General features: G+C 38.8%; 1 protein-coding gene across 1 annotated transcript in view; it reads right to left on the bottom strand.

Annotated features, from left to right (window-relative positions):
- Nucleotides 1-560: 560 nt before the first annotated feature.
- The window catches only part of LOC109936912, a 21,749-nt gene continuing 5,776 nt past the window's right edge, over nt 561-16,533 (bottom strand). The window contains exons 4-11 of the mRNA XM_048610513.1: nt 16,349-16,405; nt 16,202-16,258; nt 9,779-9,835; nt 7,930-7,988; nt 5,813-5,914; nt 3,424-3,475; nt 1,323-1,431; nt 561-934 (exon numbers count right to left, since the gene is read on the bottom strand). Coding sequence (XP_048466470.1) covers nt 790-934; nt 1,323-1,431; nt 3,424-3,475; nt 5,813-5,914; nt 7,930-7,988; nt 9,779-9,835; nt 16,202-16,258; nt 16,349-16,405 — 638 coding nt within the window. The 3' untranslated portion in view covers nt 561-789. The remainder of the gene's footprint in view (nt 935-1,322; nt 1,432-3,423; nt 3,476-5,812; nt 5,915-7,929; nt 7,989-9,778; nt 9,836-16,201; nt 16,259-16,348; nt 16,406-16,533) is intronic.

Raw genomic sequence — 16,533 nt, 5'->3', positions numbered from 1 at the left:
CATGCCAACACTGAAGAGATTGCCATAATCATTGTCAGCAATAAGGGGAGGCAGTGGCCTAGTGGTACTGTAACTGGACTGTTAATCCAGAGACCCAGGTAATGTCCTGGGGACCCAAGTTCAAATCCCACCAGGGCAGATGGTTGAATTTGAATTGAATAAATATCTGGAATTAAGAGTCTAATGATGACCATGAATCCATTGCTGATTGTTGGAAAGACCCATCTGCTTCACTAATGTCCTTTAGAGAAGAAACTGCCATCTTTACCTGGTCTGGCCTACATGTGCCTCCAGACCCACAGCAGTCTGGGATAGGCAATAAACACAAGCCTGGTCAGCAATACCCTCATCCTGTGAATGAATTTTTAAAAAATAGGCTCCAAATGTTTGCTTCCGCATAGATTATTTGTTCAAGTCTTTGCACATCTGCACATTGGCAATATCTGCACTGTTGTAATTCTGTGCTAAAATACATCAAACATTAAAAGAGTGACAAGATGGAATATATCATTTGTGAAGACGTTTATTTTAATGTAGTATCACATAAAAGTCAGTATGGTTGCAACAAAAGGGAAAGATTTCTCAAAACCAAGACAACAGGGTATTTTACTTGAAGTTTAAGTTTTATTTTGTTGTCATGCACATAATATTCTGATTAAGTTAATTGCTGTATTGTTAAAGAAATGTTCTCAGTTTAAGTAAATTTCACGTTTCCAAACCATCTGAACAGGCTGTATATGTGGGTGAGTGAATCCACTGTCACACTATTAGTTACTGTTTGTGATGATTTTATTTGCATACACATGACTTGATGTAAATATATTTAATGATGTGCTGTGCAGTGCCACACTGCAGCTCGATTTGTCTTTCTTCTATCTCATCTTCTTGACAGCATGTACATGTGTGCTTTATACCACCTAGGACAACATCATACCTGAAAGATAACCAAATTGTCCATCACAGGAAAGTAAACATTAGCATCAAAACATTTTACTTATACTACAATTTTATCAAAGACTGTTAATGATATTTTCATTTGCTACCATAAATATGCTTGAAAATATGATTTCAAATGAACCAATAAATGAAAATTAGCAGGATGCTACTCTTGAAGGGGGAAACATTCAAAGATAAGGCTACAACACTTCCAACAACATTACCAATTTACTAAAGAGCCATTACTAAAATGGCTCTTTCCATCTCTTCACACACAGTCTCTAATTATAAGACATACAGAACTCACTAACTTAAAAGTATATTAATTTCCTTTGAATTTGATAACATTTCCTCATTTAATTTGCAAACTTTCAAAAAAAACTTACTCAGCTGTTCCTTTACAATATCCTTCACATCTTCTGAGATCAATAAGAGCTGGTTCACAGGATTCCTCCTTAATAGTTGTATTATAAGGAACAGGTTCACATAATTTGGCTGTGAAAATAATGTTTGAATTAACAATAAAATAAGTAGTAATCACAAGGAATTAAACAGGATGTATGTGTTCAGTGTTCACTTCACAATATCCTAATTGCATTTGATATATCATAACTTATGTCCATTAATAATTATTTGTAATTGTATCACTGTTCATGATGGCATGTAATACTAACTACACACTTATGTGTACTAACCACCCCATTGAGACTGACTCAGAAGCACGTTACCATATCAGGTTACATTACACTTAGAGATGCAGTTACATTCCACTTAAAGGTCCAGTCATGCATAACTGTAACTGGACATGCATAACTGTTCCATTTAACAAAGCCGCATAAATATCACAGGACAAAACATTTTTACACTTCCATACCAAAAATAGAGCTTTCCATATTAAAACGTAGCCTTGAATAGGTGCGCTTCCCAACTGCTTACTCTAAACTCCTTTCCAGCTAGCATGGCTCCAAGAATCATTCGAAGATATTTCGAATTAGCTCTCTTCTTTAAAAGTAAAATGCTACTTCCTTGCAGACTTTCTTGTATTAGATTGAACATATTATGATTTGTAGGTGACAGGATTTACCTTGCCTCAAGTTTTATTCAATGTCGTGTATATAAGCAATCTTTAACCTACCAATAAAACTAACAGTGCTATGTCCAGAACCACGTGACTTTGAATGAATGAGGGTATGAATGAAACTGACAGCACGACTATAACAGACGTGACTGCGAAACTGAACGAATGAATGAGCGATAGTAAACAGACCCCACAGATAGATACCACTGAGAAACTGAAAGAACAGGCAACAGTAAACAAAAGTCACAGACAGTCGTGACTGATAGAAATACAAACTTTTATTTCACCCACAGGTACATTTTTACCAATGTTCTAACTTTGGAGATAACACCTTTTGAATTATGAAAGGACTAACCAGACAGAACTTCTAATCTCATTAGAATAACTGCTAACACTTAGCCAGAGTTTAAACTATCTCCGATTTCCTGCAGGATAGTTTTCAGTACAATAGCCATTACTTAGCACTCAAGTGTTAGAATGTTGATGTATGCACAAGCTATGTATAAAAGAGGCTACTTTTGAGCTGTGATTTTGGGATTCTATTTTCGCCTCACATCGTGTTGCTGTGAATGTACAAAAAAGAGGCAATTTTCGCCACTCACTGATCTCGATCGTCTGGTTCTTTGAACACAATCCCACACATTCACTGCAGAAACTTAAACCCCTGATGTTTTAATTCAGAAGAATTATTTCTTTTTAATATTAAGTAACATTGTTAGCAATACTTTCACAAGACCACAAGATAGCTACGATGAAGATGGTAATTCAGGACATCTGACTTCATCCTTTCAGGGAAAAAAAACCTAAAGCCAACCTTCAACTTCAGAATGTATAATACCCATTGCACTGTTTCAAAAAAATGTCACCTTAGTCCTATTTAACCTGAAGATTGCTGCATGTCAGGTGAGGGGAGACATTGAGAACAAGAGTCATTTGTGATAACCTCAGCTAGTGCGAGAATCGTGAACCCATGCTGTTGGCATCACTCTATTTCAAGAACCAGGCATGCTGCCAACTGACGTATCAGTTAATGGTACTTTGATGAAAAGAACTTCAGAATAGTTGGAAATATAATTGTCATTGGGTCAAAATCCTGGAATTTCCTCCCTCAGGGCATTGTGGGTCAACCCTCAGCAGGAAGACTGCAGCGGTTCAAGAAGGCCGCCTTCTCAAGAGCAACTAGGGATGGGCAATAAATACTGGCCAGACAGTGACACCCAAGTCTCATGATTGAATAAAAAAAATTATCACCTTTATTTCATCCCTATTGTTCTCTGTCATAAAAATGGACCTTTACAAGATGGTTACAATTTTAAATGTCTCCTTTAACTTTGCCCTATAATGATAATAATTCTTTTGTAAAGAATAACAGGCAAATTCATTACAGTACACAAATATTAGATAATTACCTTTTTTAGGACATGAATAGCAGCAATGAAATTCATCCCAGACTTTTTCAGACTAACAACAGGAAAAAATGCGTTAATTAACATGCATGTCATTCAAATTATATGACAAGTGTGAGATTAGGTGGTGATTTTTACAAGCTACTTACCAGAGAGTATCAATGCGTATTCTGATCTAACGCTAACATAGGTTTGTGCTTTAGCAAGAATACATAGATTATGACAAGAAATGTGGGAAGCCAGAAGAATTTTCTTTTCATTATCTTGGGAGCATTGCAGTAAATCAAAGTGATCCAATCAGTACTATGAACTAAACTGTCTCAGCATAAACAAGTGGTCAAATCTTGGAGCTTAGTAACACACCAGTTTTTTCATTTAATTTTTGAATCATTAAGTAGTCCATGTGAATAATTTACAGGTCAAAACATTAGCAGCAACTGTGTTTAGAAAAGCACTAACCACATAGGCATGTTAAGATTCTCAAATGAATTGCAGATATTTTGCAATCTATCCATAGTCAAATGGCATATTAGGCAGAAAACTATGGGCGGGATTTGAGTGGGGGGGGGCAGCTATCACCTCCCAAGACAAAAGTCAGCAGCAAGTCAAAAGACCAGAAAGAAGTCCCATCTCAAAACCATAGCATGCTGTGGATGTGTTCAAGTGCTGGAAAATTGGGAGCCAGCCTCTGCCCCTCCTCAGGAACTACCTGTCATTCTGATTGGACTAGAATGCTGTGAAGGGTGTTGCTGAGACGGTAGGAAGACCCATGAAGGAGGCCTGATGGAACTCGTGGATCTCGGTAAGTTGGTTAGCATGGGCAGGGAGAGTTTGCTCACTTTAGGGAAGGGGGAGGGGTGAGAGGATAGGGAGATAGGTTTTGGTGTATGTGTGGATAGGAAAGAAGGGGCACACTTTCTTCTCATGAGATGCTACAAAGGGAAAAGGACACTCACTAAATACAGAACACTCTTTCGTCCTGCTGGTTTTGTTGGCTTGCTTATGTCCAACCTTTCACCGACTGTAATGATGTGGGCAGCTTAATATTGGGATCAATTGAGCTTTTAACAAGCTCAATTCTTATTTATGTATGTTATGGGTGGGCTGCTGACTTTGGAACACACCCACCCTCCGCATGACTGGGGTTGGTGGACAGTATTGGGCTAGCTACACAACCTGTTTTACATGCCCCCTTACCAAAACATACCCACCAGGGGTAATATCTAGCCCATTGTTTTAAATTTGATATTGTATTTAATGCGACTTCAAACAGGGCAAGCATAAAAACACAATGGATACAAGATTACATCTAAGCTTAGAACTAAAAGACTGACATATGAAGAAGGGCTAACTATGTAAAAATGTAGCACTATTGTATACATAAAGAATTTAGATAGTGTCATTTGGAAGGACTAATCAGCAATATAAAAAAGACAATCAGATACTACAATCAGGAAATAACTAAGGGTTTTTACACACACGTAAAAGGTCAAGTAACGTTTAAAGGAAAGACTGAATTGTCCAGGTGTGAAGGAGATAAATTGCTTAGGATCAAGTCATGACAGATACTACACAAATATTTGCCAATACTTTTTAAAAATGGTGCCTTAAATGAAGAATATGAAGTTTGGTCCCTGGACCTGAAACATTAACTCTGCTTTCTCTCTATTGACACTGCCTGACCTGCTCAGTTTTTCCAGCAATTTCTGTTTGTGTTTCTGATTAAATCAGATAAGTTGCTTTAAAAGGGAAGGATATAGAAAAATTGACATTTTAAAAAAAAAGTCTTGTAGAAAAGGAATTGATTCTGCAAAAACAATTTCTGTAACATTATTAAATTACTGAGGCCACCAGGCATAGAAACCTTTAAGCCTAAGTTACCAGCCCTAGAAAAAGTTTTAGCTTGACATTTTCAATTTTCATTAACAATGAAAGTTGGATGATTGTTAGGAAGAATATCTGAAGTAACATAATTAATTAGGATGATATGTAAGGTAACAGTAGACCAGTAAGTCAAGCTCAATGATCAATGCTGAGAAATACTTGGGTTAATTAGGGACATTACGCATGCATTTTTTTAAAGACAAATCAAGTTTAAAATGTGTACGTGAGAGATTTGATTAGGTGACGATCTGGATTGATAGAAAGAAAACAATGTCTGTGCCATTTAAATGGTTTAAAACTAAGGGTCTTACAAAGTACTTATTAGAACAGTTCACATGTATAGTATGGAAATGGGTCAGAATGGATGGAACATTGTCTATGACACTAACATTGATTAAACAACAGAAAACATGGTAACTAGGCAAAATTGAGCCTGGAAATCAAATTTAACTTAAATTTTGTAAAACATATGGACCACAGCAAACATGTCCCCTTTCACAACACTAACCTCAGGACACTCTGGGGTAATTTTACATTCCATTTTATGAACTATTTGCACATTATTTTCACAACTGTAGGAAACACATGAGTTATTTGGATCCAGTCCAGTCTAGAAAAGAAGAGATATGAAAACAATTGTGATGATATGAAAATGTTAACAATATAAAAACATACGATTTTTTTCATTGTTATGAACTGATAGGATTTTCACATTTCAGGTTTAAGGTAATTAATGATGGTAGTAAGTAGGGGCACTGGATTTTGTAAACTATGGGTATTAAGGGTATTATTTAATAATAAGTTGGGCAAAACTACAAAAACTATGATTCTGATAGCCTGTGGCGAGGTGGCTGGTGAGCTCCGATGGGAGTCAGCAGTGAGATGGCAGAACAGAGGCAATGGGGATCAAGAGTTTGGGCCCAGCACAGGGAGAGATTGAGCCTAGCGCAGGAGAGAGATTGAACACAGCATGGGAGAGAGATTGAGCACAGCACTAGGGAGAGAGTGAACACAGTGCAGGAGAGTGATTGAGCCCAAGTTGGGAGACAGATTGAACACAGTTTGGGAGAGAGATTGAAAGCAGCGCTAGGGAGAGATTTGAGCCCAGCGCAGGACAGAGATTGACAGCAGTGTGGGCGAGAGATTGGATGCACCGCTAGGGAGAGATTGAGCCAAGCATGGGAGAGAGATTGAATGCAGCACGGGCGAGCGATTGAACACAGCGCAGGCAAGAGATTGAACACAGCGTGGGCGAGAGATTGAACACAGCACAGGAGAGAGATTGAGCCCAGCGTGGGGAAAACCCAGCATGGAGTGCCTGCAGGCCCATGGCTAAAGAAGGACTGTAATTTGGAGCTTTCAACTTGATTTCTTATTTACTACTTTATATTAACAACTGTAATGTTAAACTTTTATTTCTTTTTTTTTCACTTTTTACCTAAGATTTTGTACGTAGGTACCTTATACCTAAAATGGTGCCATCAATGGCAACATTGTAAATTTTTCACTGTACTCCTGTTTCTTTGGACTAGAATACACGTGACAATAAAACTTAATTTTAAATTCCAATTTGTGCTTTATATTTATATAGCTATGAAATGAGCCAGTTTTGTTAAACAAAAAATGTCAGAGCAGCTGTCAACAATAAACTGGGAGAGATGCAAGGATCCTGCAGTGGTGCGAATCTATTCCGAAGGGCTCGTTTCAAAGTACTTAGGCTTCACGAAGGCTATGTAACATTGGAGAGCTCACAAAACAATGAGTGCCGGAAGTTTTCCTGCTGTGTTTAAGGTACGAACAAGGAACTAAAGTAGGCCACTCGGCTCTTCGAGTTTGCTCCACCTTGGCAATCAAGAATCTATCTACCTCTGCCTTAAAAATATTTAAAGATTCTGAATTCACCACTTTTTAAGTAACAGAATTCCAAAGATTCAAAATATGCAGAGAAAAAAAATGTTTCTTCTCCTCATTATAATGTTTTCAATGGACACCCCCTTATTTTTAAACTATGTTCTTTAGTTCTAGATTTTCCCACAAGAGGAAACATCCTTTCCACATCCACCCAGTCAAGTCCCAAGACCTTACATGTTTCAATTAAGACACCCTTGACTCTTCTAAACCATAGAGTATACAGGAGTAGCCAATCTAACCTATTGTCATAAGACAATTTGCTCGTTCCAGGTATTAATCTAGTAAACCTTCTCTGATCTGATTCTAATACATTAACATCATTACATAAGTGCGATGATCAGTACTGTATATAGTATTTCAGATGTGATCTCACCAATGCCCTGTATAACTGAAGCATAACTTGCCTATTCTTGCATTCAATTTCCCTCGCAATAAACCATGACATTCTATCAACTTTCCTGATTACTTGCTGTACCTCAATACTATCCTGCTATGATTCACGCACTAGAACACTCAGATCTCTGCAACCTCTCACCATTTATTATTTTTTATTCCTGCCAAAATGGACAATTTTACATTTTCCCACTGTTGTATTCAATTTGCCAGCTCTTCATTCATTCACTTAAAATATCTGGGACAGTTTATTTATTTGTCTCAAGAAAACCAGATTCTTACACAGGAAACTATAAATTAATAGCACTGAATGTGACGTACCTTACATGTAGGTGTTACAGTTTCAGATGTAGGACTTAGAAGTGTTGAAAGGGTGGTACCTTCAGAAAAAAAAAACAAGTTTTGAAACAGTAACCAAGAAAGTATCTGAAATTTAGATGCCTTGATAGGAATTAAACTCAATAGATCTTGGACAGAATTCAGAGAGGAGAGCAGATTGACTATTTTAAGTCACGTTTAAGTTCTGTTGGAAGGAGGGGTTTAAGATACATCCATGCGATCAAAGATATAAGATGTTACACACTACCCATATACACCACCTTATATTCCATTTATTTGGATCTCAGAATCTAGAGGCAGCAATGCACGAGATTCAGAAACTCCCCAGATTTCTAGACACTATGGTATCTCAACTCATATTTGAATGTTTCCTTGCAGTCATGTCTATGGACACTGCACATCAACACAGAACATCCATGGGATCTTTGCCAAATCCTAAGAGAGATCTGAAAGGGAGATCTTCATAAACTCTATGAATGTTGGTGAGGCATGGGTTTCTGCCGAGTGCTCTGGTTTCCTCCCACAGTCCAAAGATGTGCAGGTTAGATGGATTTGCTGTGTTAAATTACCCATAGTGTTAAGGAACGTGTAGGTTAGGTGTGTTAACCATGGGAAATGCAGGGTTACGGGGATAGGGTAGGTGGATGGGTCTGGGTGGGAAGCTATTCGCAGGGTCAGTGTGGATTCGCTGGGCCAAATGGCCTGTTTCCACACTGTAGGGATTCTATTCTATTCTATTTTATTCTCATACCTGGAGTACTGTTTACAGTTTTGATCCCTGTATTTAAAAAAGGATGGACTTGTGTTGGAGGTAGTTCAAAAGAGATTCACTGGGCTGATTCTTGGGATGAAGGGATTAACTTATCATTAACAGTTAAACAGGTTAATCTTATTCATTACAGTTTAGAAGTATAAGGAATGAGTTTATTGAAAAGTACAAGAATTTCTGAGTGTGCTCGCCAATATTGAGAAGATATTTCTATTAGTTGGGGAATATCAAACTGAGGGACAGAGTTACAGCTTGTGGACATTTATTTAAGACTGAGCTGCAAAGGATTTTTTTTTCTCTGAGGTGGTAGTTAATGTCTGGAATTCTATGCCTCAGAGAGTTATGGAGCTAGATCACTGGAAGTATTCAAAGAAGTGATAGATTTTTGAAGTATCAGGGAAGTTGATGGCTATGCTGAGTTGGCATGTAAAAGAAGAGTTAGGGCTTGTGGCAGATTAGCCGTGATTTTGTTGAATGGTGAGGCATGCGTGAAGGGCTAAATGTTCTACTCCTGTTCCTATTTCTTATGTTATTATGTAAGTTTCTTGAAGATTCAGGGAAATACATGTTGTGGCTCAGAAGCAACACTGAATTTCAGGTTCTGCCACAGCAAGCAGAATCAAAGAAGGGTCACTGGAATCAAAACATTAACTCTGCCTGCTCTCCACAAATGCTGCCAGATCTACTGAGTTTTTCCAGCAATTCCAGTTTTTATTTCAGATTTCCAGCATCTGTAGGTCTATATTTTATTATCAAGAAATGGACTTTGCTGTGTCTGGACATTTATTCATTTTCAGTATTCTAATTGATCACTTTCAGCTCCCACAGGTCCTTCATAAATCATGATTAATATATAAATCAGGTTAAGAAAACCCCATATATTCCAAGTGATAATGAGAAAACTAATACTCTCTTGTATTGGTTATTTCAAAATGTAGGTATGGCTATCTTTATAGTACTTGTCAGCACTTTGTAACTTAACAGACAAGGTATTCCGAGTAATAAAAATCCAATTACAATAGCTTAATCTCAACTGTTGGAGAGAAAATTAGCTGTGCTAACCAGTGGTGGAGGCCTCAGGTAATACTGATATTCCTGTCACTGCAGTTGATGTTGACCCTAAATAGCAGAGAAAAATGTTAGAGAACGTTCATTCATATCTTGTAAATTAAATACTAAGTACATTTTAGATGTTATTCTTACTTGATCACAACTGAAATATCGAGTCATAAATGCTCCTACAGATATAATGGTCAAATCAATAATACAGCTCTCACAACCGTGCAGTTAAGCATTTTTTAAATTCATTCATGGGTTGAGGGTGTCACTGGCTTGGCCAGCATTTACTGCCCATCCCTAAATACCTAAAGGGCAGTTCGAGAGTCAACGACATGGTAAAAGAACATAACATAAGAACATAAGAACTAGGAGCAGGGGTAGACCGTCTGGCCCTTCGAGCCTGCTCCGCCATTCAATAAGATCATGGCTGATCCTTCCGTGGACTCAGATCCACTTACCCGCGTTCTCACCGTATCCCTTAATTCCTTTATTGTTCAAAAAAAATCTACCTTTTTTTTAAAAGCATTTACTGAAGTAGCGTCAACTACTTCACTGGGCAAGGAATTCCATAGATTAACAACCCTCTGGGTGAAGAAATTCCTTCTCAGTTCAGTCCTAAATCTGCTCCCTCTAATCTTGAGGCTATGCCCTCTTGTCCTAGCTTCACCTGCCAGTAGAAACATCCTCTCTACTTCTTTCTTGTCTATTCCCTTCATAATTTTATATGTTTCTATAAGATCCCCCCTCAATCTTCTGAATTCCAATGAATATAATCCCAATCTACTCGGTCTCTCCTCATAAGCCAACCCCCTCAACTCTGGAATCAACCTAGTGAACCTCCTTTGCACCCTCTCCAGTGCCAGTACATCCTTTCTCAAGTAAGGAGACCAAAACTGCACACAGTACTCCAGGTGTGGCCTCACCAGCACCTTGTACAGCTGCAACATAACCTCTCTGCTTTTTATTTCAATCCCTTTAGCAATGAAGGACAAAATTCCATTTGCCTTCTTAATTACTTGTTGTACCTGCAGACCTACCTTCTGTGATTCATGCACAAGGACACCCAGGTCCCTCTGCATAGCAGCATGCTGCAACTTTTTAACCATTCAAGTAATAATCCTTTTTACTATTACTGCTACCAAAATGTATGACTTCACATTTATTTACATTGTATTCCATCTGCCAGATCTTTGCCCACTCACTCAATGTATCTATGTTCCTCTGCAAAGTTTCACAGTCCTCTGCACACTCTGCTTTGCCACTCATCTTATTGTCATCTGCAAACTTTGACACCCTACACGTGGTCCCCAACTCCAAATCATCTATATAAATTGTAAATAATTGCGGTCCCAACACCGATCCCTGAGGCACACCACTAGTCACTGACTGTCAGCTAGAATAGCACTCATTTATCCCCACTCTTTGCTTCCTGTTAGTCAACCAATCCTCTATCCATGCTAATACTTTACCCTTAATGCCATGCATCCTTATCTTATGCAGTAGCCTCTTGTGTGGCACCTTGTCAAAGGCCTTTTGGAAGTCTAGGTACACCACATCCACTGGGTCCCCATTGTCCACCTCGCTCGTAATGTCTTCATAGAATTCCAAAAGATTTGTCAAGCATGACCTGCCCTTCATGAACCCATGCTGCGTCTGCCCAACGGGACAATTTCTATCAAGATGCCTTGCTATTTCTTCCTTGATAATAGACTCAAGCATCTTCCCCACTACAGAGGTTAAGCTGACTGGTCTATAATTCCCCATCTTTTGTCTACTTCCCTTTTTAAACAGTGGCGTCACATTTTCTGTTTTCCAATCTGCTGGTACTGCCCCAGAGTCCAGCGAATTTTGGAAAATTACCGCCAGTGCACCTGCTAATTTTCCCGCCATCTCTTTTAATTCCCCGGGATGCATTCCATCAGGGCCAGGAGACTTATCAACCCTTAGCTCCATTAGCTTGCCCAACACTACCTCTTCCGTAATTATGATTGTTTCCAGGTCCTTACCTACCTTCGTCTCTTTGTCTATTACTGGCATGTTATTAGTGTCCTCCATTGTGAAGACCAATACAAAATACCTGTTCAATGCCTCGGCCATTTCATCATATCCCATAACTAAATTCCCCTTTTCATGCTCTAAAGGGCCAACGTTTACTTTAGCCACTCTTTTTCGTTTTATATATTTATAGAAACTTTTCCTATCTGTCTTTATATTCTGTGCTAGTTTTTTCTCATGTTCTATCTTACTTTTCCTTATAGCTCTTTTTGTGGCTTTCTGTTGACCTTTAAAGTTTTCCCAATCTTCTAGTTTCATGCTGTTTTTGGCCACTTTGTATGCCTTCTCTTTCAATTTGATAGCCTCCCTTATTTCTTTAGACACCTATGGCAGATTACCCCTTTTCTTACAGTCCTTCCTTTTCATTGGAATATACTTTTGCTGAGCACTTTGAAAGATTGCTTTGAAAGTCCTCCACTGCTCGTCAACTGTCCCACCATAAAATCTTTGTTTCCAGTTTACTTTAGCCAAGTCCTCCCTCATTCTATTGTAGTTCCCCTTGTTCAAGCACAGGACCCTTGTATTGGATTTTATCTTCACACTCTCCATCTGTATTCTAAATTCAACCATACTGTGATCACTCCTTCCAAGAGGATCCCTAACTATGAGGTCATTAATTATTCCTGTCTCATTACACAGGACCAGGTCTAGGATAGCTTGCTCCCGCGTTGGTTCCATTACATACTGTTCAAGAAAACTATCACGGATACACTCAACGAACTCCTCCTCAAGGCTTTTTGAAATAGACATAGCATCTTACACGTTGGCTCCCAGAAGTCTCGTGTTGGTGCATTATTTCAGTATAATCCAGAAAGAGAAACTTGTAGAATTTGATTAACTTTTTGGTCCTTCTAAAGGTGAGAAAGTTCAAAGCTTCTGAGAAAATGGGAGACTGGAAGAATACCACAGGAAATTCCAGCATCATTGACTTTGCTGGTTCAAACAATGATTCAGCAAAGTTAGCATCACAGCTATCTTAAGTGTTCTTTTCTACACAGCAGACTGTGAGACAGTATTTTGCTTGCACTCCAAGAAAATCTCAGAGAAACCATAAGAGAGAAAGAGTTGTCACCAAACTGAATATGACAAGAAAGGCAATTCAGCTAAAGGACTGCTATACTGAAGCAGGCAACAAAAGACAACAACCTATAGTGTTGTAGAAGTAAAATAAATGAGCTTTCACTCCTTCCCAGAATTTGATTGCTCAGTCCCACAGGACAGACTGGAACTATTCACCTAATGAAACATCGCATCGGCTGAACGCTGACTTAGAGTTTCCAACCCTTTTCTGTGGCAAAAAATATCAAATAACGTCCACATTTGTGAAAGCTATTCCACTCAAAATTCATTCAGCCCCCTCAAAATTAAGGTGCATCAGTCATCAGAGAGGAAGTTAAAACCCAACATGTTTGAGCTCACATTAACTACCATAGGGCGCAAGATGTTTTGAAGTTGACAGCAAGCATTCCCTATTTCCTGTCATTCCACTGATTTCTCATCAGAAACCAATGTCTATACACAGGATGAAAGTGGCTTGCTTATATCGAATAATATGTAATAATTCAACTAATACTGAATTCTACACTTCCATATTGTTATGTGTGAAACCAGCTGATGGTCATACTGGACAGATCAGATTCCAGAGATAAATCTTGCTTGATAGACTCTAATTTTAGTATCGCAATTTGACCACCATAGTAGTCTGTCACTGAATATCTTCACATGCTGCCAATGTGAATAATTACTGAAAATGTAAAAGATTAAAAGTTTACTTCATGAGAATATAAAAGAAAAAAAGTTGTATGTATAGACAGAACATATTTTGGGAAGATATTACCATAAACAACAAGAAGAAAAATCCAACCCTCTTCCCTTCAGTATCCTTGAAAACACGGACTCAAACCCAATGAATTATCATGCCTATCTTAACTCTAATTTCTTCATCAAATGATGAGGTCACAAGCATTTCCTTTCAGCACTTTCATGCACATTCATCAGATATGATTCGCTTTGTTTCTTGCTGACACACAGACACTAGCTAAATCTCTTTTGTCTCACTGAAGTCTAAGAAAAGTTAGGAGCATTTTCTAGCCCTGTTTACTTGGTCTGTTAAAACACCATAAGACACCTTTCCAGCTCTGATAGCTTGGAGACCATCAAAACTGAATTGCCCTTCTGCAGGCAGAGATTGTTTCTTGTGAGCTGAACCTGCTCGTGGCCCTTAGCCTCTGTTTCTGTACAAATTCAACTTAGTAAACACTTGAATAATTATCGAACCAGGTGATATCTAGCCATGTGGCATTAGTCAGATATTTTCTTGGACATGCTGTTTAGATACAAAATCATCCCTACTGAAATAAAACCAAAAATTCATTTACACCTATTTAAAATCCAAGTTCCATAACAATAATAAAAAATACAATAACAATATCTCCACCTGTCTCGACTCCATTTGCTCCCTCTTGGTCCAGGAACTCCCTACCTATGTCCGTGACACCACCCACACCCTCCATCTCCTCCAGAACTTCCAATTCCCCGGTCCCCAACACCTCATCTTTAACATGGACGTCCAGTCCCTATACACCTGCATTCCCCATACAGATGGCCTTAAGGCCCTCCGCTTCTTCCTGTCCCGCAGGCCCGACCAGTCCCCCTCCATTGACACCCTCATCCGCTTAGCCGAACTCGTCCTCACCCTCAACAACTTCTCTTTCAATTGCTCCCACTTCCTACAGACAAAGGGGGTGGCCATGGGTACCCGCATGGGCCCAAGCTATGCCTGCCTCTTTGTAGGTTACGTGGAACAATCCCTCTTCTGTACCTACACTGACCCTAAACCCCACCTCTTCCTCTGTTACATTGATGACTGTATCGGCGCCGCCTCATGCTCCCACAAGGAGCTCGAACAGTTCATCCACTTCACCAACACCTTCCACCCCAACCTTAAGTTCACCTGGACCATCTCTAACACCTCTCTCACCTTCCTGGACCTCTCTGTCTCCATCTCGGGCAACCACCTAGAAACCGATATCCATTTCAAGCTCACCGACTCCCACAGCTACCTAGAATACACCTCCTCCCACCCACCTTCCTGCAAAAATGCCATCCCCTATTCCCAATTCCTTCGCAGAGAGATGCATTCAGAAACATTTGAAGGCGATGACCAACATGTATTTAAACTATCATTGGAATAAGTTTATTTAGTAAATTCAATGGTCAACAGGAAGGGGAATTCTTAGCACAAGTTGCCTGCAAATTCAGGTTGGTTGCAAGCAGAAGTAACACAATTGAAATCTCAGCAGCAAACACTTCAAGAACATTTTAGAACACACCAAGATATTCCTTTAGAGAAAAAAACAAATTACAGCCTACCACGAATTCCAAAAATTAAATGGTGAAATTGAAATCCTCACTGAACATCAATCATCAATGTCTTGATACTAAATAATTTCATGAATTCTACTCAAAAGTATCTTTTCATACTATTCTCAAATGAAAATTCTACATAGAAGAAATATCATTGCCCACAATCAACAGAAGAGAATGCTTTGATTAAGACTTTTGCCTATCATGTGCTTTCTAGCACATCACTTTGGCATCAAGACTGCCAAGCACCTCGTTAGTCATCAAATCACCCAACATATTCTGCAGATAACATTTTTGACAAAAAGAGAACTCTTAAGTCAGCTCTTGGTTTTTGAAAATGAAAAATTTAACTCTCAGTGATGCTCAAAGTTAAATTTCACAACTTCTGAAGAAAACCATAATTGAAGATTGTCAATATGCCTCTCCTCTACTGCTGAATACGTTTTCAAAATTTAGCAAAAGTTCTAACATTTCAAAACACACTCAAAACTGTTGCATTTCTGACTCAGAATCCAACATCAGACTGCATCGTCAAGATTAAACAACAGCACACATATTTCCCAAAGTTACCCATGACAGTGCTTGAAATGTAGAATGTCAGCAAATGTCAATATTCAAGTAGTATTGCGAGGTAGCGACCTTTCAGTATCACTCCAAATATACTTCAAGAAGACCTCAAGTGAGGTAATGCCATCATTCTGTGTGCACACTTTATACCATATGGCACAGAGAATGTCCTGAAGAATGATATCAAGCATTTACTTTTAGTTGTCGTTCTATCATTTCACTTCTTTCTCATCAGAAAACAACAGGACGAAGGATGCACAGTCAACAAATAAGATGCTCACAAACAGAAATGGGGAATTTATGCAGGGCTTATAACGGGTATATTTCCACGTGGATGGACTGACACATGGGACTACATTCCCGGCCACCAAGAAATTGCTACACTGGCCCTGACTTCTAAAGCAAATTGTTCTTGACAGAGAGAAAACTATTGCTCACCATTAATCCGAGTAACAGGACTACTAGTCATGGGTATCTCTGTGCCTTGGCTTGGCCCTGTATATCAGAGAACAGAGTCAATTATATGCAATTCTGACGTAGCACTCCATTGACTAGAGACATTAAGGTGATGTGGGCTTTATTTACCAGTACTGATGGTTGCAGGAGAAATCGGTGTACCTCTCATTGTTGTTGGACCACGCGCTAAATAGCAGAGTAAAAACACGGAATTTTAATGCAGGTTTTGCAAAAGAATCTCTTTCATACTCTGATAAGAAGATGAACTATACTCACCACTGATGGTGATCTGTGAAGTGCTTGATCTACCTGTT

The sequence above is a fragment of the Rhincodon typus genome, chromosome 22 (genome assembly GCF_021869965.1).
Source record: "Rhincodon typus isolate 14 chromosome 22, sRhiTyp1.1, whole genome shotgun sequence".
Taxonomy (NCBI): domain Eukaryota; kingdom Metazoa; phylum Chordata; class Chondrichthyes; order Orectolobiformes; family Rhincodontidae; genus Rhincodon; species Rhincodon typus.
This window is presented reverse-complemented; position numbering and strand designations above follow the sequence as displayed.